The 24,194-nt window shown below is 41.6% G+C and overlaps 1 protein-coding gene across 2 annotated transcripts in view; it reads right to left on the bottom strand.

Moving 5' to 3' along the window:
- RELL2 (RELT like 2) overlaps positions 1–24,194 on the bottom strand; it is a 141,311-nt gene that overhangs the window by 25,523 nt on the left and 91,594 nt on the right. For both annotated transcript variants that reach the window (XM_073621018.1, XM_073621019.1), the window contains exons 5-6: positions 20,554–20,742; positions 19,122–19,533 (exon numbers count right to left, since the gene is read on the bottom strand). In XM_073621018.1, the coding sequence (XP_073477119.1) occupies positions 19,122–19,533; positions 20,554–20,742 (601 nt within the window). The remainder of the gene's footprint in view (positions 1–19,121; positions 19,534–20,553; positions 20,743–24,194) is intronic.

Genomic DNA, 24,194 nt, shown 5'->3' with positions numbered 1-24,194 from the left:
GACTGTATCATAACAGTCCTAAAAATGTATAACCTTATATTTTACTTATATTTATATACTTATATTTTATATTTATAAAAAACATCATCATGAGACACTGACAAATGCAAATGGATAGGACTCAAACAAGTCTCTGGGGTTATCACAGTTCTTTCAAATGTGTGGGGTGATCCCAGGGTGTATATTCGGATCTCACCCTGCTATATGCATGTTCAAAGCAAGGGAAGTTCTTCTCGCATTCAACTGTAGTAGGAGATGTAAATAAAGTGCCCTTACCAGAAATGGTAGACTCACTGGCCGTTGGCGGTGAGTCATGTAAGCTTTTACTGTTTGAACGGTAGAGTTACAGATGACTCCGATCCTGGGAAGGGAGCTGAGAAGTGCCTCACGACTCTAAATCCTCCTGGATGGGACCTAGTCTTCTTGGGTGAGGGACCGTTGTCAGCTGGAATCTTCCACCGAATATCACTCACTTGGCATCCCCCGTATATGGTCAAAAAAAGAAAAAAGGCTTCCACATAGTGTAAAATCCAAGTAACAGGAGATTTTATTGTTAAAATTTCCAAATAAAAAATTCAGGTATAAAAAGTTCGGTTCATATGAACAAAAATCTAGCGCAGTGAACTATGATGGCTATAGTAGCGTCACACACCCGACGCGTTTCGTCTACCAAGACTTCAACTGGGGTAAAGCTAACCTGCCATCCTCTGCGCTTTTATATAAAAATACAGAGAAAACTCCATTGGGGACACCTGTGCGGCGTGACTTCCGGGTTTTCGCATCATGTGACCAACTATGGAGTCATATGACTGACTCAGGACGAATCATAGGTGGAGGAGTGACCAAGGAACCAAGCCTTCATCTGGTTTTCCCATCCACCCAATGTTCGTCTAAGATAAGGGTCATGTGAGTGCCGCGTCATCACGCATCGGCGCGGTGACGCGGTGTATAATTAAAAAACAAGGAGCCAAGCCTCTATTCTGTTATCCACTCATATCCTTCTTATTGTTTGTCCGTGGTCCAAATCACGTGACTGCCGTGTCATCCTCCGTCACCATGACAGCGCAGGGAACACTTCAAGAAAAACAAATCATTGGGATACCTAATCAGGAAGAGTTTAAGGCTTGCTTTGGAACGCAAATGCGTTCCATATACCCTGTTTCCCCGAAAATAAGACCTAGCACGATTGTCGGTGATGGCTGCAATATAAGCCCTACCCCCCAAATAAGCCCTAGTTAAAGTCCTTGTAGGTCTTATTTTCAGGGTAGGGCTTATTTTCCATGAAAACAGGGTAGGGCTTATTTGGGGGGTAGGGCTTATATTGCAGCCATCAATGACAATCACGCTAGGTCTTATTTTCGGGGAAACAGGGTAGCAAAAAAACTGAAATGTTGGAAATATTTGTATCTTCCAATCATTAATAAGGAAAAAAGTCAGAAATAAATCAGGAAAAAATCAGTTATCATATCGCACTCGTTCCCCAGTGTTTACTTATACATATCTATCATAAAAAAAACAAAAACTTCTAAGACTTATAAATAATGGAACTTGTATATATTACCACACCTCATATATTGTAATGTGTGAAACACATAATTACTTAGAGAATATATATGTCCACTTAACTCTTTGTAAATAACAGTAAGATCTATATGCTAGATATATGCAAACATTCTCAATATATTAGTCGGAACAACTCCGGTCTACAGTATAAGGCCTGTACCCAATCACTCTCTAGGTACATGCAGCGGTAATCTAGAGGGGAACGGTGTGTATTTAAAAACTCTGTCTAACGGAGATGATAAAATAAAATAATACAACTAACGAAGAACGGAAGTATATCTATATTTAATATACAGCCAGCAACCCGCTGTATATCTTAGAAGCAGAAATGGAACAAATATCAAAACATGGCAGCATCTCTAAAGTGTAGAGATATCATCAGATATCATGAAAAATGTTAAGATAAATATTATGAAAAGTATTATGTAGGGAACTTAATTTTACCCCTATCCAACAGAAAACCACCGTTAGAGCCCTTTCACACTGGGGCGGGGGCGGCGTCGGTGGTAAAACGCCGCTATTATTAGCGGCTAGCGGCCGAGAAAGGGTTAAATACCACCGCAAAGCACCTCTGTAGAGGCGCTTTGCCGGCGGTATAGCTGCCCCGTCCCATTGATTTCAATGGGCAGGAGCGGTGAAGGAGCGGTATACACTCCGCTCCTTCACCGCTCCGAAGATGCTGCTGGCAGGACTTTTTTTACCGTCTTGCCAGCGCATCGCTCCAGTGTGAAAGCCCTCGGGGCTTTCACACTGGAATGAAAGTAGCGGCACTTTCGGGTCGGTTTGCAGGCGCTATTATTAGCGCAATAGCGCCTGCAAACCGCCCCAGTGTGAAAGGGCTCTTAGATTAACGTCCTAAAACTATGGGTTACCGTTTCTGTATATATAGAATGACTCACTAGTGGGGGGACTAAAATAAATATCTAGGATTGATTTATAAATGCATTAATGTCCCACTCAATATTTAGGCCATGGGGCGTGTAACATTTAATTTGGTGTATCCAGAACGTTTCGAGTCTGGACACCCCTCTGATATTAAATTCTCCCCTCCAATGCGGTACAAATTTGTCTATGATCTGAAAAGTGATACCCATTGGGTTTTGATTATGGTGGAGTGCATAGTGTTTAGGCACACTATGATTAGTGCGCCCCTTTTTTATTGCTGTGATATGTTCTTTGACTCTTGTGGCAAAATTGCGTATTGTTCGACCTATGTATTGTTTCTTACAGGGACAGGTAATGAGATAAACGATATACTTCGTTTTGCAGGTGGCAAATTGCTTCATCTTATATTCTTTTCTTGTGATCGTAGAGGTGAATGTTTCTATTTTACGTGCTTTACATGCATTATGTTTACATACTGTACATCTGAGACATGGAAAAAATCCCTTCATGTTGTGAAAAAATTATATTGTGTTAGGGGGATCAATCATATGTATATGTGTTTTCACTTGAATATAGCGATATATAGGTTTTATGTGGAAGTAGTTTGTCCCTAATTTCTTTGATTTCTTTATCAATCGTGGCCCTCCTAGCTTGCTTTCTGTCCAAAAGAAAACTTAGCAGCGAGATGCCAGCCTCATTAAAATAATGGAACCATGATTCAATATATATATAATATATATATAATATATTCAATATGATTCAATATGCCAAGTGAGTGATATTCGGTGGAAGATTCCAGCTGACAACGGAACACGGCTCTCACCCAAGAAGACTAGGTCCCATCCAGGAGGATTTAGAGTAGTGAGGCACTTCTCAGCTCCCTTCCCAGGATCGGAGACATCTGTAACTCTACCGTTCAAACAGTAAAAGCTTACATGACTCACCGCCAACGGCCAGTGAGTCCACCGTTTCTGGTAAGGGCACTTTATTTACATCTCCTACTACAGTTGAATGCGAGAAGAATTTCCCTTGCTTTGAACATGCATATAGCAGGGTGAGATCCAAATATACACCCTGGGATCACCCCCACATTTGAAAGAACTGTGATAACCCCAGAGACTTGTTTGAGTCCTATCCATTTGCATTTGTCACTGTCTCATGATGATGTTTTTTTATTTTTGAGTAAAATATAAGGTTATACATTTTTAGGACTGTTATGATACAGTCATATAGTTGGAGTGAAACAACACTTTCCATTGAGTTTATTATATATAGTTCACAGGTTTTCTTAAAGACCCGTTGCTGACACATTTAAATTAAGAGTGTTGGTTATAACCACATCTTTATATAGAGGTTACTTACATCTAGACCTCTTTGAATCACTTTCATATGTATATGTGTTTTTACTTGAATATAGCGCTGCACTTTTTACTCTCCATTTCTATACACAATTTGTCTAATTGTCAGTGCTGGCCGCTTGATATTATCGAGTTGGCGCAGCAGTTCTATTTATTTTATTTCACTAACTGAAGTCCCAGGACAAGAGCAAGTCTTTGCTCTAGTCCTGCTTAATTTATACCACCTGTTGGTGGACACAAGTGGACTGCAAAATCTGGTCCGGAACCAACCCTGCCAAGGTGGCTGGTAAAACCCGGACCGGGTTCCATCTTAGTTCTCGGCAAATGAGCGCATACGAGGTGAAACATAACGTCCATCAATCACCTCGCCTTTCCTAATGTCACAATACACACACACATATATATACATATATATATATATATACACAGTGCTGTGAAAAAGTATTTGCCCCTTCCTGATTTTTTAATTTTTTTGCATATTTCTCACACTTAAATGATTCAGATCATCAAAAAAATTTTTTATTACACAAAGATAACCCGAGTAAACCCAAGATGCAGTTTTTAAATTATTATTTCATTTATTAAGGGAAAAAAACTGTTCAAACCTGCCTGGCACTATGTGAAAAAGAAATCGCCCCCTCCCATGCTTAATTCATGAATGAACTGTGATTAACCACAATTTTTTGGAAAGCTGAGTTAAATTCCACTTGCCAAACCCAGGCCTGATTACTGCCAGACCTGTTGAATCAAGAAATCACATAAATAGAAGCTGTCTGACAAAGTGAAGCATGCTAAGAGATCACAAAAAGCCACACATCATGCCACAATCTAAAAAATTCAAGAACAGATTAGAAACAAAGTAATGTACATGTATCGGTCTAGGAAGGGTTTCACAGCCATTTCTAAGTGAAACACGGGGAGAGCCATTATCCACAAATGGAGATAACTTGGAACAGTGGTGAACCTTCCCAGGAGTGGCCGGCCTTCAAAAATTACTCCAAGAGTGTGACGATAACTCATCTAGGAGGTCATAAAAGAACCCAGAACAACATCTAAAGAACTGCAGGCCTCACTTGCCACAGGTAAGATCAGTGTTCACGATTCAACAACAAGAAAGAGACTGGGCAAAAATGGCATCCATGGGAGAGTTCCAAGGCCAAAGCCACTGCTGACCAAAAAAATCTTGATTATCCCCAAGACTTTTAGGCAAATATTCTGTGGACTGATGAGACAAAATTTTACTTTTTGGAACTTTTTGTGTGTGTCCCGTTACATCTGGCATAAAACGAATACAGCATTTCATAACAAGAACATCATACCAACAGTCAGACATGGTGGTGGTAGCGTGATGGTCTGGGGCAGCTTCAGGACCTGGACGACTTACCATTATTGATGGAACCATGAATTCTGAGCTCTACCAGAAAATCCTAAATGAGAATGTCCGGCCATCATTTTGTGACCTCAAGCTCAAGTGCACTTGGGTTATGCAGCAGGACAATGATCCGAAACACAACAGCAAGTCCACCTCCAAATGGTTCAGAGAAAGCAAAATTTAGGTTTTGGAGTGGCCTAGTCAAAGCCTGGACTTAAATCCAATTGAGATGCTGTATCATGACCTTACACAGGCCGTTAATGCTGGAAAACCCTCGAATGTGGCTGAATTAAAACAATTCTGCAAAGAAGAGTGGGCCAAAATTGCTCCACAGCAATGTGAAAGACTCATCGCTAGTTACCGCAAACGCTTGATTGCAGCTGTTGCCACCAAGTTATTAGGTTTACAGGGCAATTACTTTTTCACATAAAGCCAATAAATCCTCTTTGAATCAGCTGCAAGCGGTAAACATGGGGGTTATTTACGAAAGGCAAATGTGCTTTGCACTACAAGTGCCCTTGAAAGTGCACTTGGAAGTGCAGTCGCTGTAAATCTGAGGGGAAGATCTGAAATGAGGGGAAGCTCTGCTGATTTTATCATCCAATCATATACAAGCTAAAATGCTGTTTTTTATTTTCCTTGCATGTCCCCCTCAGATCTACAGCGACTGCACTTCCAAGTGCACTTTCAAGTGCACTTGCAGTGCAAAGTGGATTCGCCTTTAGTAAATAACCCCCCATGTCTCATAAACCATGTAAAAGTACTAAAAACGTATTAAAAACGCTGCACTATCAAAGGTATAAGCATAAAGCCTCTGAACTGGTAAAATGATATCCTCTACACCGTGATACTAATAATGTATAAAATATGTGATAAAAAATATATAAAATAACAAGTGCTTAACCACTTGACCACTGGGCACTTAAACCCCCTTAATAACCAGACCAATTTTCAGCTTTCAGTGCTCTCACATTTTGAATGACAATTACTCAGTCATGCAACACTGTACCTATATAAAATTTTTGTCCTTTTTTTCACACAAATAGAGCTTTCTTTTGGTGGTATTTAATCACCGCTGGGTTCATTTTTTGCGCTATAAAAGAAAAAAGACCGAAAATTCTGTAAAAAAATGATTATTTCTTCATTGCTGTTATAAAATTTTGCAAATTAGTAATTTTTCTTCATATATTTTGGCCAAAATTTATACCGCTACATATCTTTGGTAAAAATAACCCAAATCGGTGTATATTATTTGGTCTTTGTGAAAGTTATAGAGTCCAAAAGCTATATTTCCCATATATCTGAAAACTGATCACACCTGAAGTACTGATGGCCTATCTAATTTCTTGAGACCCTAACATGCCAGAAAAGTACAAATACCCCCTAAATGACCCCTTTTTGGAAAGAAGACATTCAAAGGTATTTAGAAAGATGTGTGGTGAGTTTTTTAAAGTTGTCATTTTTTCCAATTCTTTGCAAAATCAAGATTTTTTTTTCTTTTTTTTTCACAAAATTGTCATATTAGCAGGTTATTTCTCACACACAGCATATGCATACCACAAATTACTCCTCAAAACACATTCTTCTATTACTCCCGAGTATGGCGATACCACATGTGTGAGACTTTTACACAGCGTGGCCACATACAGAGGCCCAACATGCAGGGAGCACCTTCAGGCATTCTGGAGCACCCAGGCCAATTCTGACATTTCTCTCCTACATGTAAAAATCATCATTTATTTGCTAGAAAATTACATAGAACCCCAAAACATTATATATGTTTTTTAAGCAAAGACCCTAGAGAATACAATGGCGGTCGTTGCAACTTTTTGTCTCGCACAGTATTTGCGCAGCAATTTTTCGAACGTGTTTTTTAAAAAAAAAAAAACAGTTTTGTGCTTTAAAAAAAAAACAAAACAGTAAAGTTAGCCCAATGTTTTTGCATAATGTGAAAGATGAAGTTATGCCGAGTAAATAGATACCTAACATGTCACCCTTCAAAATTGCACACGCTCGTGGAATGGCGCCAAACTTTGCTACTTAAAAATCCCCATAGGCGAAGCTTTAAAATTTTTTACTGGTTACATGTTTTGAGTTACAGAGGATGTCTAGGACCAAAATTATTGCTCTCACTCTACCGATCGCAGTGATACCTCACATGTGTGGTTTGAACACAGTTTTCATATGTGGGCGGGACTTACATATGCGTTTGCTTCTGCATGCGAGCACACAGGGACAGGGGCGCTTTAAAATTATTTTTTTTTATATTGTTCATTTTACTTTATTTATTTTAGTTTGATGCTTTTTTCCAAAAAATACATTTTTTGATCACTTTTATTCCTATTACAAGGAATATAAACATCCCTTGTAATTGGAATATGGCATGATAGGTCCTCTTTACAGTGAGATATGGGGTGAATAAGACCCCACATCTCACCTCTAGGCTGGGAAGTCTGCAATAAAAAAAATAACAAAAAACGATCCTGGCTTCGATCGTAGCGGTGAGTCGGTAGAAGCACCGGAGGGCGGAAGGAGGGGGGGGACGTCCCCTCTCGCCTCCCGTAAGAACGATCAAGCAGTGGAACAGCCGCTATGATCATTGTTATGGTGTAGGGAATCGCCGGCTGAAAAAGCTGATATCTGAAAAATGCCTGTAGCTGCAGGCATCATTCAGATATCCCTGCACAAAGTCAAGGACGTCGTATGACGCCCGGCGGGTGGGAAGTGGTTAAAACACATTTTTTTTAACACAAAGTTGTCCATTTATACAATATTTCTAACACATAGCATGTACATACCAAAAATGACACCCCAAAATAGATTCTCCTACCCCTCCTGAGTACGGCGATACCACATGTGTGAGACTTCCACAGCCTGGCCACATACAGAGGCCGAGTACAGCCGAGTATGGCTGAGCATGGCAGAGCATGGCCGAGTATGGCTGAGCATAGCTGGGTATGGCTGAGTATGGCAGGGAATTGCAGGGTATGGCAGAGTATGGCTGGGTATTGCAGGGCATTGCAGAGTATGGCAGAGTATTGCAGGGTATGGCAGGGTATTGCAGAGTATGGTAGGGTATTGCAGAGTATGGCAGGGTATTGCAGGGTATTGCAGAGTATTGCGGGGTATTGCAGGGTATTGCGGGGTATTGCAGGGTATTGCGGGGTATTTCAGAGTATTGCAGAGTATTGCGGGGTATTGCAGAGTATTACAGGGTATTGCAGAGTATTGCGGGGTATTAGAATATGACTGAGCATGGAGGGATGGCTGAGCATGGATGGATGGATGGCTGGATGTGACTCCATTTGTCACAGAGCAGCGCTGTGGGCACTACAGATCCAGCTCATTTGACGGAGCGATCACATGGTAAACGCGCGCGATCAGCGGCTGTTTACCGTGATGCGCCGGGTCCTCAGGACCCGACTGTTATGGATGTTCTCGAGTGCACGCCCCAGGGGGGCGCGCGAGAGCGGGATTCTGGGAGGATGTCACTGTACGCCCTCCCAGGGTTAAGCAACCGCCCTGTAGCCGTCATTCGGCTATGGGCTGGTTGCTAAGTGGTTAATAGCCAAACAATAAAGTGACAATGTGCATTCATATAGTGATTAAAAATATTAAAGCAAATATGTCCGTGGAAATCTAAATAGATCCAAATACTGGAATGATAAAAAAGTGCTTAAGTGCACTGTGCAAAGTTCAAATTGATCCAATTTACAGGTGCTCCACACTCCATGCGATTCGGCATGCTGTGAAAGGGATGCGACAATCAGACACTGTGTTCTCACTCAGGTGCTCCCCCCCATGTAATGAATGCTCACCTAAGGTGTGTGACCTTGCTGTTAAGCTTGGTCAGTACACGCTTTGGAACCACTACAGGGTTCAGCAGTGTGTCCAGAATCCTGGATCAATCGCCAATTCGCCTCAGTAAATCAATGAAAAAAGGATCTCATAGTGTAGTATGCTTATGTAATTTATTGAAACAAAAATAAACAGGTCCCACACAGGGTACTCACAATATCCAGGCGCTTCAGTGCTCCATTCTACATCAAGCAAAAAACGAATGGTTGAAAATGGCTGGTAACGGGATGGTAAGCTGATTCCTAACAGCTGATCTGCTAAGCGAGCCGTCCTGTCCCCTTCCCCTACATGTGTCGATACAACGGAATTTGGTATCTTCCTCAGGGGGTGATGACACATCACATCACATGGACTCCATTTACTAATTAGGTGACTTCTGAAGGCAATTGGTTCCACTAGATTTTAGTTAGGGGTATCAGAGTAAAGGGTAGCTGAATACAAATGCACGCCACACTTTTTGGATATTTATTTGTTAAAAAATTTGAAAACAATTTATCATTTTCCTTTCACTTCACAATTATGTGCTACTTTGTGTTGGTCTATCACACAAGATCCCAATAGAATACATTTACGTTTTTGGCTGTAACATGACAAATTGTCACTGTAAATGTTTCTGTGGGAGGGGATCCTGTGACTGGGAACATTATTCCACAGATTGTGGATGTAAGTAGGTGATGTGAAAGAGCTTCAACTTTAGTCCCGGAGGCCACAAAATCTATAATTTAACCACTTGCCGACCGGCTCCTGTACATATACGTCGGCACTTTGAAGATGAATATCTCGGTAACGACAGCAGCTGCTGCCACAACCAAGGTATCCATCTCTTCAGGAGCCGGTCGTGTTTACGATAATGGTGTTCTCCGAGGCGGATTCGCTGCGAGATCACCATTATCAGCAGCGGGAGAGGGCCCCCCCATCTCCATACCATAGCAGGGCGGAAGCGACGTGATAACGACACTTCCGCCAATACGTCTTAAAGGGCCATTTTTTCAAAGTAATTTTTTCAAATGACAAAAATGTTTTAATTTTTTTTTTTATTGCATTTTAGTCCAAATATGAGATCTGAGGACTTTTTGACCCCAGATCTCATATTTAAGTGGACCTGTCATGCTTTTTTCTATTACAAGGGATGTTTACATTCCTTTGTAATAGGAATAAAAGTGACCCAATTAAAAAAAAACCAAAAAAAAACAATGAAAAAATAAATAAAATCAAGTAAAATAAATAAGAAAAAATTTTTTTTTTTGAAATTTTTAAAGCGCCCCATCCCGACAAGCTTGCGCGCAGAAGCGAACGCATACGTGAGTAGTGCCCACATATGAAAACAGTGGTCAAACCACACATGTGAGGTATCGCCGCAATCGTTAGAGTGAGAGCAATAATTCTAGCCCTAGACCTCCTCTGTAACTCAAAACATGCAACCTGTAGAATTTTTTAAACGTTGCCTATGGAGATTTTTAAGGGTAAAAGTTAGACGCCATTCTACGAGCGGGCGCAATTTTGAAGCGTGACATGTGACATTTTTTTTTACAATGACCGCCATTTTATTCTCTAGAGTGTTAGAAAAAAACAATATATAATGTTTGGGGGTTCTAAGTAATTTTCTAGCAAAAAAACTATTTTAAACTTGTAAACACCAAAATCTCAAAGCGAGGCTAGTCCTTAGTGATTGTAAAGTCTCGTTTTTTTTTTTTAGTTAAAAATAACAAACATGTTATACTTACCTGGTCTGTGGAGTGCTTTTGCACAGAGCAGCCCAGATCTTCCTCTTTTCGGGTCCCTCTTCGTTGCTCCTGGCCCAGCCTCCACAGTAAGCAGCTTGCTATGGAAGCATGAGCCAAGCCAAAGCTCCCTGTGTCCATTCAGACACAGAGCCGCGGCCCGGCCCTGCCCCTTTTTTCCTCATTGGCTGACTGACTTTGACAGCAGCAGGAGCCAATGGTGCCATGCTACTGTCTCAGCCAATGGGGAGGGGAGTCCCGGGCAGCCGAGACACTCCTGCAACATCACTGGATCTAGATGGACCACAGGTAAGTATTAGGGGGGCTGCTGCACACAGAAGACTTTTTATCTTAATGCATAGAATGCATTAAGATAAAAAACCTTCTGCCCTTACAATCACTTTAAATTCATTATTACCATGTAAGCAGAATGAGGTTTTGTAGTGTAAAGCTGGGTTAAGCCAAGTTATGAAAGAAATTGCTCGATTCACCCTTCAACACTGTCAGTGTTGGTGGGCGAGTCCCTCTTGCAGAGCCATTGTGTTCTCCCAGCAGGTGGGCAGGCGGAGAGAAGTTGTCCCCGCAGGAAGAACACAGTGATTACTGTTAGCGGCTATAATAGCCACTAGCAATAAGCGCATGTAAAATCGGGCAGCCTGGTTGTACCCACGTTGTTTTTGGAGAAAAAGGTTTGAATGTGGGAATGTGGAGAAAAGTTTCTTGGGTAGTAAGAAGAGACTTGTTAAAGCTCCACTGGAAGGTAGGGTGAGTCAAGCCAGATAGTCTAGAGAGGAAGAATATAGGGCCGTGATCTGACCAGGAAGTAGCTGGAATAGTAATTCAGTCCACTAAAAGTTGATGATTTAACAACATGAAAGCCTGCTCTATTCTACAAAAACTATTATGGGTGTTGGAATAGAAATTTAAATCTATGGACCTAGAATGTAATGCTCGCCATACATCTACGAGGCCATACAATTGAAGAAAGTTACAAATATGGGCTTTTTGGGAAGGGTCATGAGATGGAATAGTTCCAGAAGGGTATTATCTAAAGAAGAATTCAAGGTTATGTTGGAATCTCGCATCAAAATTAAGCTACCTTTAGGATGATGAGATATTACCCTGAGAAGGTGGGAGAAGAATTTATGCTGGAATCTACTAGGGGTGTAATAAGTGATGATTGTTATGTCCTGATAACACAGTTTACTTTGCAGTAATAAATATCTACAATCTCTAGGGTGCATGAGAATGCAAGACTGTGACGAAATGCAATCAAGACCCTTCCATGTTTTTCCTGCGCCAACACAGTCTAAAAAGAGGGGGAGTACAGAGCAAAAAATGAGGAGAGGAAGAGGAGGAAAATCTGGTCTCTTGTAAGCATACAATACTCACTTGCCTCAATTTAGGATAATGAAACACTTCTCTTAACAGAGGAGCTGAAGCCCTGAGTGTTTTGTGTATAGAACACTAGAGGTTGTGTAGCCCTGGAGAACAATGGGATGTACGTAATGGGGAAGTATATGGAAACTGTGGGAAATTTACATAACAATTAATTCAATTAAGCCTGAGTCTGTAGCAAAGAGGTGAAGGGTGACAAAACGAAAAAAGAAGGAAAAAAGAACAGCAAAACCCAAAGTCAATATGAAGAATGCACCACGTTAGAAAAATGTCCTAATTATACAGGAAAAAATAGTGAGGGGACTCTACAAGCTGGATACATAGCTGCTCAAAATATGCCTAAAATTTGGAGACGTATAATGAATGTGAAGGGAAGGCAAAAGAAGTGGAAGGGAAGGGAGGATGGGAAAAATGGAAGGGAAGAAAGGTTGGCCGGAAAGTCAAAATTAAAGATTCTTTTTAGGGAAGATAACATAAGGATAGGGAGCAAACATAAACTATACAAACATTACTCCAAATTGGGCAGGGATCTAAGAGAAGGCAAAAACCTTCAACATCCTGCCCACAGATAGGTATCACACATTAGAACACTTAGAAGTACATCTTAGCATTTAACTTACTATAAACTAACCGCAAAGGTATGCCAATATCGCAGCTGAGAACAGTATTGATTGTTAAATATCACACAAACTAAGTCATAGACCCAATATCAGAAAGAAGAATTTTGTGAAGGAGTTCCTGAGAGTCCATATAGGAGTGTCAGACCTTTAGCAATGTATCACTGGGATCTAAAGTCCCTTGGATCGGGTACTCTGGGGCAGTCAAGTTACAAGAGAGAATCACCATGACACCAGGACAAAGGCCTCAAGGGTAAAAAAAAAAAAAAAGCAGGAAGGAGAATGTCCATAGCTCAGTGTGTCCTGAACATAACACATAGGCATGTGTAAAATAATGTTCAATAATAGACCAATTGAAATTCATTTTGCAAAGGAAAACTTCAAATCTGAGAAACTGAGCCAATCCTGTGGTAAGAAGTGCAAGTCCAAGCAAGAAATGAGGTGCTCAAATTACTCCCAAAACAACACAGTGGCAGTAGAGCTGAGGTCAATTATAGATTCAAGAATGCCTCAGACTGCAGATTGTCCCTGCGGGATATGTCCTCTAAATCCTCAAGGTGTAGCATAATGGAAGCCAGCTCCCCTTTAATTTCAGCCAACTCCTGCATCCATCTTGTCCTCCAGTGCATTAGTTCTTTGGGCATTGAATTTATTGGTAGCAGATGCAAGTTCATTCTGCAGAATCAGAACCAAAACCAAAAGATCAGCATTACGGAGAGGTGGGGCTTGTTGTGCCAGCAGGGTGTCTCTGCATTTGAGAGTGGGTATGACTCACGTGCCAATCGCGGAGGGGAGAGGTGTAAACTCAAGTCTGTGGCTTCCACTGTGGCAGCTAGAGGGCAGGCTCCGTCAGGGTTGAGATCGGCGGCTTTGGCGCTGGAGGTGCGCAATGTGAAGTTCTCTTCCCCATAGTGTTCCCGGGTGGTCAGGGAGGAAAGAAAATGTGGGGAAATAAGAGCTCTCCATATATCCCAGGTGTTCGCTGATGTGTCTGGGGGATGAGGAGCAGGATCACAGAGTGATCGCAGCTCACAAGGGCCCTTCTGTTTATGAACTTTTCAAAGTTAGCAAACATATTGCTTTTAGCTCCCTCCTCAACATAATAACAATCTGGGAGGAATAAAATCTTCCATAGCTTCCTCTAATATTTCCTCAATATCCACTTAATTTCCTTCTGTGTCTGCAACCCCTACGACTGGCATATCAGGATCTGTTGAGAAACAGGAGCCCTTGCCCTTGGCCTTTAATTTGACCTAGATGACCTAGGAAATGTGACATAGATGTAGAGAATTCTGCCTTAGTCAAATAGGCTGCTTGTTACATGCCTGAAATAGTCCTAGAATTGGATGCTGAGACAGGTGTTAGAACCGGTTCTTGCTCCGGTGCAAGGGACACATCGTGACTCTAATAGTGAGTGTTGTGTGGGTCTTTGGCAGTGCGAATGCTCGCCTGTGATTTTGCTCTCTTTCGCCTGGTCTCCATCATAGCTACAAATGAGAATAATGCCCCCATTGGGTACTCAAAGGATAGGGTGTAGAGTATAGGGCAAGCATGTCCAATAGGAGTACATGGTAACCCAGGTGTAGACCAACCTATAATGAAGCCTTGTGGCAAAAGGGTGGGCGTAAGCAGCTATAAGGACTCTAGACAGAAGTGTCATTAAAGAATGCAACTGGTGGTATGATGTAACACTTGGTCATCCACTTGACACTGTGAGGTTAATTAAGGCCCCTTTTACACTTGTGCGACTTGTCCTGTGACTTGGGACTGCAAAGTCGCATGTAAAGTCGTACCCCATGATTTCCAATTAGTACCATTCATATCTGTGCATCTTCAAGTCGCAGCGAGTAGTAGTCCCCATACTACTTTGGTCCGACTTTGATGCAACCTTGAGGTCCATTGACCTCAAGATTAAACAGGCACAGTGGTGTCAAAATCGCGGCAAAATCACGTGAAAGGAGCCTTACTAAAACCAGAGCACTCAGAATCTGGTGCAGGCGTGCATGGAAACCAATGAGCATCTAACCTCAGCTTGTTCAATTAAGCTTTGACAATAAAACCTGTAAGCTGATTGGTTTCTATGCAGAGTTGCGCCAGATTTTGCAATACATTCAACCTGCCCATTAATGGTTCAAATCTTGGCCGGTTCAGCAGGATTCGGACCGTGAATGGCTGGCCTAAATCTTTACAAACTGAATTAAATTCCCCTCTTAAAGTTACTGAATACCTTATTAAAATATGTATCCTCACATCTTGTACTAGGGACGACTCTAAAGTTCTGGATTTCCCATTCTTTTCTGTCTCTGCGACAATAGTTATCTGATCTAATAAAGAGTATGTATCTCCCCAGTGGAGACACAGACAGCAATAAACACTTGACAGGGGTTCTAATTCTTTGCTATTCTATTCAATTCAAAACTAAAAAAAAGTTTGGCTATACATACACCTTGAGCAAACAAGAATTTGCCAAAAAGGTGCAAGTATCTATCTAGTTCTCTGTGTTTCAGCACTGTAGGAGTGTACAGACTGCTAACCTGAGCATGTAATTGTGCTGGGCCTGGGAGTGTTTGCAGCGTAAAGGAGAAATTAACAGGAAAAACAGTCACTAAGCTGGAGCTTCTTCAAAAAAAAAACTCTCATTTGCACAAAGATTATGTATTTTTTTCTCAGTACATTGGCTGCTAATACAAATAACAGTATCAATTCCATGAACGGTGGACAGCTAAACCTGCAGGCAAACGCTGTTGTTGAGCATGGAGATCAGCTTTCATTTACAGTGCAGGTATTTTGACCTGTCACCATGAAACTATGAGGGCTGCCATTTCTGACCTCCTTCTGAAAATGTTAGTTGCCTAGTTTTTCTGTTGACCCCCCCCCCTGGTTTTAATACTTTGCAATTTACCTGTAGAAAGTATACAGATCTGAAAAGTCAAAAGGCCTGACTTGCATACTTGTCCCTGGGTCTGTGGCTCAAACATTTACAGCAATCTCCTGCCTGCCCTCGAAGCCAGGTAGTTTCTGGTACTTATCTACATATATTTTGGACTTGTACCAAACTGCATTATTTCTGGATGGAAATATTTGATATTATTACCAGTCTGCAAATACATGATGATGACCAAAGACCACATCACACAAAATTACTGATTTCATATTCATTATACTATGCTGAGAAAGAAATACTTTGTCAGTGGAAGTCACCCACAGTGACCTCATGGGAACTGACTGTTAATGTTGTTTTACCTGTGTATTAGTTGACCTACATGAATAGAAATTTTCCGAAGAAGTATGATAAGGTCTGGCTGCCTTGGACAGCTCAAAAATGTCCTGATATGGGTTCTCTCTGGTTGGTGCTTCTGTTCCTCCCCTGATCATTTCCCAACCTGCCTTTCTCTTCCCATGTCCTTTCCTCCTCCTTTTTCTAATCCTCCCTTTTTGGCTTGTCCCTCACTATCCTCTTTTATTTTCCTGCTATTTAATCAGGTAACTTCTCTAACCAGAACCATTCAGATTTTTGTAATAGCTACTTGAGCTATTTTAGTGCATTATGACTGACTGCTATTTTGTTCTAATGGCCATACCATTACTGTTGTTTGGTTGTTATTGTTACTTATGCCATGTGTAAGAATAAAGAAATCCTTATTAAAAAAAAAAAAAATATATATATATAGAAGCAAGAGGGTCAGGATGTCAGTCAGGGCAACTAACATTTTCAAAATAGGAGGTCAGAAATAGAAGCCTCCATGTCTGTTTTATTGCCCATTTACACCTATCTGTTCCAGTATGCCATTCATTTTCAATGGCCCCCCAACGCTCTGACAAACATGAGTTGCTGTGTACCACAACACATTATAATGTGCTACTGTGCCTTGTGGTGTGACGTGTTTAAAAAAAAAAAAAAAAGCTGCATGTCCAATTGTTTCTCCATTCTGGTGTGTTGGCAGCCCACTAATTTGAATTGTCTGCCTTAATGTAACTTATATAACATGCATTTATGTGCATACATTGGACAAACCAGAACACCAAAGTGTGAATTGCTTTTCCAAGGGCATGTCCAGGCAAAAAAAATGTATTAGCTTTGGACAGAGAAATGGGTAGATTCCTTATTAGGTTTTTACTGCCATTCAGGACTCCTGTAGAGAGATGTACCTGCACTTCCTGTCTTACTGACAGCTCTTAACCACTTGCTTACTGGGCACGTAGCCTCCCTGACGGTATTCCCGAGTGTGGCTCGGGGTTAAATTTCAGCACCATTAGCGGTAACCCCGAGCCACACTCGGGATTGCATCTCAGGATCCTGGTGCAGGTTACTTACCTTGTCCCCAGGATCCTGCGATGTCCCCCCACGCTGTCTGCGGGCTCCGTCCTCTGCCCGAAGCCTCTCTGCGCCAGGCTCCGTTCCCTGTGATCGTTGCGACGCAGGGGTGCAGAGCCTGGCGGCAAATTCAAAAAAATGTAAAAATCATAACACATACAGTACTGGAATCTTACAGATTCCAGTACTGTATGAAATCATTTCAATTCCCTTTTGTCCCCAGTGCTTGTTTTATATTATATATACTGTTCTTTCTGCCTGGAAACTTGAGATTGTCCATAGCAACCAAAAAGTGTCCCTTTACATCAAAAGTGGCTTTAGACCAGCTAGAAAACAGCGATAGTAAATTAGAACACTTGCAGAATTGAGCGATAGTGAATCGTGGGGAAATTAATTTTATTATTATTATATTAATATTTTTTTTAATGATTTATATGTATTTATTATACTATAATTTATGATTTTGTGTTTCAAACTTCATCATACCGGGGATATCTACTAGACTCTTGGTGGACAGATCTAAGTGTGTTATTGCTACGAATTACAGACCTACAATATAAAACGCTAAATTTCTATGCAAACTAATTGTACCGCTTTGATATGCAAAAATCTGAAATAATCATACCGCCAGGGAGGTTAAACCTCCCTCCTGCCCAGGCCAATTTTCAGCTTTCAGCGCTGTTGCGCTTTGAATGATTATTGCGCAGTCATGCAACACTGTACCCAAATGACATTTTTTCATTTTTTTCACACAAATAGAGCTTTCTTTTGGCGGTATTTAATCACTACTGAGGTTTATATTTTTTGCTAAACAAACAAAAAAAGTCAAAAAATTTTGAAAAAAAACAAAAACGTTTCATAGTTCGTCATAACTTTTAGCAAACAGGTAATTTTTCTCCTTCATTGATATGCGCTGATGAGGCTGCACTGACAGGCGGCACTGATGGGCACAGATAAGGTGGCACTGATAGGCACAGATAATGAGGCACTGATGGGCACTGATAAGAATGCATTGATGAGGCGGCACTGATGGATGGCACTGAAGGGCACTAATAGGTGTCACTGATAGGTAGCACTGATAGATGGCACTGATAGGTGGCACTGATGAGCACTGGTAGGTGACACTGATGGGCACTGATAGACAGCACTGGTGATGAGGCACTGATTGGTGACATTGATAGGTGGCACTGTGGGCACTGATAGGTGGCAATGTGTGCACTGATGGGTGGTACTGTGGGCACTGGTAGGTGGCGCTGGTGGGCACTGGTAGGTGGCACTGTTGTGCACTGGTAGGTGGCACTGGCAGGTGGCACTGGTGGGCACAGATGACTCCGTGGCTGCTCTCCTTGATCGGGACTGATGTCCCTCTGACAGCCGCCGAAGATCAGCTTTTTTTTTTTCTCCTCACGCTATCAGTACGAGTAGAAAAAATAGCCAATTACCGGCTCTGTTTACATTACATGATCAACTGTCATTGGCGTACAGCTAATCATGTGGTACGGGGTCGGGATCGACCCTTTACTCCGAGCTGTGATCAGTCGAGTCCCAAAGACTCGCTGATCACAGAGCGCGCCGCGCGTGCCCTGCAGGGGGCACGCAGGCCGCTCGAGCGCGGGAGGGTATCTATTGATGCCCTCCCGGCAAAGTAGCTCCATGCTTTAGCCATCATTCAGGTATAGCGTGGACGGGAAGGGGTTAATCAGAGGGTATTTCTCCAACATCAACATAAACTTTTTTTTAAGGAGTAAGGGAAAGCTAGAATCACTTTCAGATTTTAATGGTTGTCTGTGTCCTTGTTGCAGATTACCACTCTCTTCCTGTCACTATTACGGGGGACAGAAAGTGAGGGAAAATATCAGATATTCCCAGTTAGCAGTAACAACCATACAAGGATTCTAATCTTTTCCACACTATTTAAAACTTTTGTTAAGCTAATCTCGGTACCATCTTTTGAAGGCTACATTTATAACAGTAATCTTACTTATCGACAAGGTATACATATAAAATGGTGTATTTTTTTACCACCAGCTATACCTGTTCTTCTGTTGATTCTGATATTTTGTTGCTTTGTTCCTTTTTTCGAAGCTGAAGTATATCTGCTCTTTCTCGCTGTGCTACTGTCTGCTCCGGTGCACTGCTTCGTCTATCTTTGATCCCATTGATTTTTGCTAGGGTTCTTTCAGTTTTCTCCTCTGAACTTTTGAGCCCATTCTTGTCTTCCAATCTGGACTCTGCATAGTTTTCACTTTCTAGCTTTGTTAACCCCACTAATTCTGGTCCATTTTGAGACAGGCCCACCAAGGACCTGTGTGTAGTGACACCATTTATTGACTTTGCAGCTTGTTGCTCCTCAGCATTGTCAGATGATACAGGGTCACTACCAATATTGGGATCATCCTGTGACAACTGAATACTTGATTTCTTTCCAACATGGGTAACCCTGAATCTAGAAGAAAAAAAAAAAAAAGAAAACAAGGATACGGCATCTCCAAACATAATCTGTAACATCTAAAATGTATGGCTTTGTTATGGCTTAAATTATCCGCTGACTTTTTATGCCTTTGAAAATTAAGTCTCTGCCTCTGAATTCCCAACTCCTCCCACCTGTTATGGACATAACTTTGGAGGGGGGCACAAATCACCTCGGTGTCTATCTCATTTTTTATTTTAAATTTAGTGCTTCAAGCAATATTTTTTTTATTCGTTTATATTATTAATAGCCAATATTAGAGCTGACAATAAAATAACTGCAGGGTCTTATTAAAAGAAATGCCATGAATGCTGTCACTAATGATAGCCAAGTACATGGGGCAGTAGCAGGGAAGATATTGGAGGCAATGTAAAAAACTTACTCTTCCCTTGTGCTCAGTGGTTTGATCCACCAGCCCGTTTGTTACCTCCATTATCTTACTTAGGGGTGGGTGGAAGGAACCACAAAACCCAGTAGCAATGACCCAGAAAATCTACACTACTGGAAATGTAAAATTATAAAGCAGCCTTTTACCGTCTAAGGGATCCATGCTAATAATTACTATATCTACACAATACATTTCCCTACAGTTAGCTAAAAATATCATTGTTGTCAGCAGTTACTTATCTGAGAGGCATACATTTCTTATTGCTCAAGGAACCTCCACAGAACTCTGGAGGAACCCTAGGGTTTCATAGAACCCTGCTTGTTCTAAAGGATCTTCAACGGGAGATTTCTCCTCACTACAACAGAGATTAGCAGCATAGCGAGCAGAGGAGACGAGTAAACATCTTCTTTGCAGGTAAAAATGCAATTTGTACAGTTATTTAAGTGTAATCATTACTAAATATGCAAACTATTAGCTCGCTAGAAACTATTTAAAATGTACAAATATGTAGTTTTTGCAAAAAAAAAAAAAAAAAGCATACTTTTAAAGAGAATTAGGCCCTCCAATTAAATTAATGTTATTTTTTATAATTCAACTCCTTAGGATACCTTCCAACAGAGAAGACCGTGACCTCTCCAGGATGTGGCTTCCCCCGGCTATCCTTTGACCGACCCATGCGGTGGAGTAGGCTCCTTTTCTTACGGGTACAGTGAATGCAAGGTGCTTGTGTTGACCCCAGGTGAACTGTATGATGGTGGGTAGGGCCAGAATCCTGGCTCGCACGGTGTGGACAAAGACTAGTTAAAAGCAGATAAATATTATAGTTAAAATTCCATTCATTCCTGAAAATGTCATAGTGAGAGATCTTTAATAAAAGAGTCTGAATCAAAACCTGCATGCCTTAACCTATAGCAACTAATAAGATTCATACTTTTCAAATGTTACTTTTTTATTTGTATTAGTATTGCACAACACATGCTGATAAGTCCATGGTATAAACTCGATTGTAATTTAAAAGAAACAAAAAACTGTCTTAAATACTGAATTACACTCTATCAATATATATAAATATATATAAAATGTATTTATTTTACAATGGACAAAACCCATAAAAACCTAGGGCCAAAATAGGATAAAGTCCCATATACTGTAAATACATCCATGAATGACGTACATACTGTGAGAGTGAGAGCCCTGGTCTCGGTGAAAATGAGGGTAAAATGGACACAGGACTCTCAAAGAGGCTGTTTGAGAAGTTCCAGCAGAAAATTTGTGAGCAGAGAAAGCTATGCTTTAAGTTTTCTCTAGACTTTGCAAGTCTGGATTGGGGCTGGAAACTTGAAGACTTCAAAGAGCATTGGGAGGGATAGAGTCTTTAGTCTTGTGTCCGGGCTTTCCAGAAGTTCTGCAGGTTGTGTGTGTCCAGGTGCACACACTCACTATAAGGCAGATCTGAGCATAGCTCAGGGAACTTAGTGTTGGAGCAGTTGCTGCAGCCAGGAGGGAGGTGTGCTACTGTTTAAAAAACCCAGGCAATATCCTTGAGATGGCACTCCATGTGGGACAGGTTCCAGGTCAGTGGACTGAGAGAGTCGGGCAAGCTGAGAGAGTCGGGGGGACCATAGCTGAGACAACTGGAAGAGAAAGGAGTCCTGGGGACCAGAGGGGACCGTGAGTCTTGGAGGAGTGTGAAAGCCTGAAGTGTCAGGAGAACCCCTTCCTAGAGGCCAGGAGTGGGCCTGCGCAGCTTTATACTGCGACCAAGGCTGAGTAAACCTTGAGAGCCAGGTGGCTTGGCATTTTTGTTTGTGTTGTAATTTTTGGGAGAAGAACCCCTGTGTGGACAACTCATGGATGTATGAACTTTCATTTTTGTTACTTTCAATAAAAGTGGGCTACCACTCCCTTAAACTGAAGTTCCTGTTGGCTGTGAATTCACATTCCCCATATCACAACACATTTAGTGGCCTTTTAATACAAATCACATGATTTATACTATCCAAAGTTGAAGAACACAAATACCACATATAGTATCTCACAAAAGTGAGTACACCCCTCACATTTTTGTAAATATTTTTTTATATCTTTTCATGTGACAACATTAAAGAAATTACCCTTTGCTACAATGTAAAGTAGTGAGTGTACAGCTTGTATAACAGTGTAAATTTGCTGTCCCCTCAAAATAACTCAACACACAGCCATTAATGTCTAAATCACTGGCAACAAAAGTGAGTACACACCTAAGTGAAAATGTCCAAATTGGGCCCAAAGTGTCAATATTTTGTGTGACCACCATTATTTTCCAGCACTGCCTTAACCCTCTTGGGCATGGAGTTCACCAGAGCATTACAGGTTGCCACTGGAGTCCTCTTCCACTCCTCCATGATGACATCACGGAGCTGGTGGATGTTAGAGACCCTGCGCTCCTCTACTATCTGTTCAAGGATGCCCCATAGATGCCTAATAGGGTTTAGGTCTGGAGACATGCTTAGCCAGTCCATCACCTTTACCCTCGGCTTCTTGAGCAAGGCAGCGGTTGTCTTGGAGGTTTGTTTGGGGTTGTTATCATGTTGGAATACTGCCCTGCGGCCCAGTCTCTGAAGGGAGGGGATCATGCTCTGCTTCAGTATGTCATAGTACATGTTGGCATTCATGGTTCCCTCAATGAACTGTAGCTCCCCAGTGTCGGCAGCACTCATGCAGCCCCAGACCATGACACTCCCACCACCATGCTTGACTGTAGGCAAGACACACTTGTCTTTGTACTCCTCCTCGCCTGGTTGCCGCCACACACGCTTGACACCATCTGAACCAAATAAGTTTATCTTGGTCTTATCAGACCACAGGACATGTTTCCAGTAACCCGTGTCGTTAGGCTGCTTGCCTTCAGCAAACTGTTTGCAGGCTTTCTTGTGCATCATCTTTAGAAGAGGCTTCCTTCTGACGTGACAGCCATGCAGACCAATTTGATGCAGTGTGCGGCATATGGTCTGAGCACTGACAGCCCCCACCCTTCAACCTCTGCAGCAATGCTGGCAGAACTCATACGTCTATTTCCCAAAGACAACCTCTGTATATGACGCTGAGCACGTGCACTCAACTTCTTTGGTCGACCATGGCAAGGCCTGTTCTGAAAAGAACCTGTCCTGTTAAACCGCTGTATGGTCTTGGCCACCGTGCTGCAGCTCAGTTTCAGGGTCTTGGCAATCTTCTTAGAGCCTAGGCCATCTTTATGTAGAGCAGCAATTATTTTGTTTGCAGATCCTCAGAGAGTTCTTTGCATTGAGGTGCCATGTTGAACTTCCAGTGACCAGTATGAGAGAGTGAGAGCGATAACACCAAATTTAACACACCTGCTCCCCATTCACACCTGAGACCTTGTAACACTAACGAGTCACATGACACCGGTGAGGGAAAATGGCTAATTGGGCCAAATTTGGACATTTTTACTTAGGGGTGTACTCACTTTTGTTGCCAGCAGTTTAGACATTAATGCCTGTCTGTTGAGTTATTTTGAGGGGACAGCAAATTTACATTGTTATACAAGCTGCACACTCACTACTTTACATTGTAGCAAAGTGTAATTTCTTCAGTGTTGTCACATTAAAAGATATAATAAAATAGTTACAAAAATGTGAGGGGTGATAAATGTTTGGACAAGGGGAACCCTAACAAGTATCCTGCAGGTACTGAACTTAATTTGTAGCAACACTACTGATGCCAATGAGGCAACATCCTTGGAAGGAGGTATTTGTTAAAGCAGTTTGAATGTGGCAACATTTTATCAGTCAGTTAGGGGACATCATTACCAGCTCCTAATGGCTTGTTATCGGTGAATCAGCCTTATTATGTTATTACTAGCTTATTACACCGTTCTGATATTAATATCCAACTAGATTATAAATAGTGGATGTGATTGATTCCTTGACAGTGACACCGGACGAATGTTTAGAACTGAGTCACGATATGTGGGGCGGAAGCAATCAAATACTATAAGGTTATTGAATAGCAAAAAGGGGAGGTAGAAAAGGTGGATGGAGAAGAGGAAACGAGGAATGAGCGATGGGAGTATTAGAAGGAGCAAGTAGTAGGAGGAGCAAGTGACATACACGGCCCTATGTTAAAAGGATCTGTACATAATTCCTGGAAGCTGAAAACATCCCAGTTCTTGCATTGCCAGCATACTCGCTGGACATTTCACCCATTGAGCATGTTTGGGATGATCTGGATCGGTGTATACGACAGCATG

The sequence above is a fragment of the Aquarana catesbeiana genome, linkage group LG03 (assembly GCF_042186555.1).
Source record: "Aquarana catesbeiana isolate 2022-GZ linkage group LG03, ASM4218655v1, whole genome shotgun sequence".
Taxonomy (NCBI): Eukaryota; Metazoa; Chordata; class Amphibia; order Anura; family Ranidae; genus Aquarana; species Aquarana catesbeiana.
Note: the sequence above shows the minus strand (reverse complement) of the source record. Positions and strands in the feature narration are given on the sequence as shown.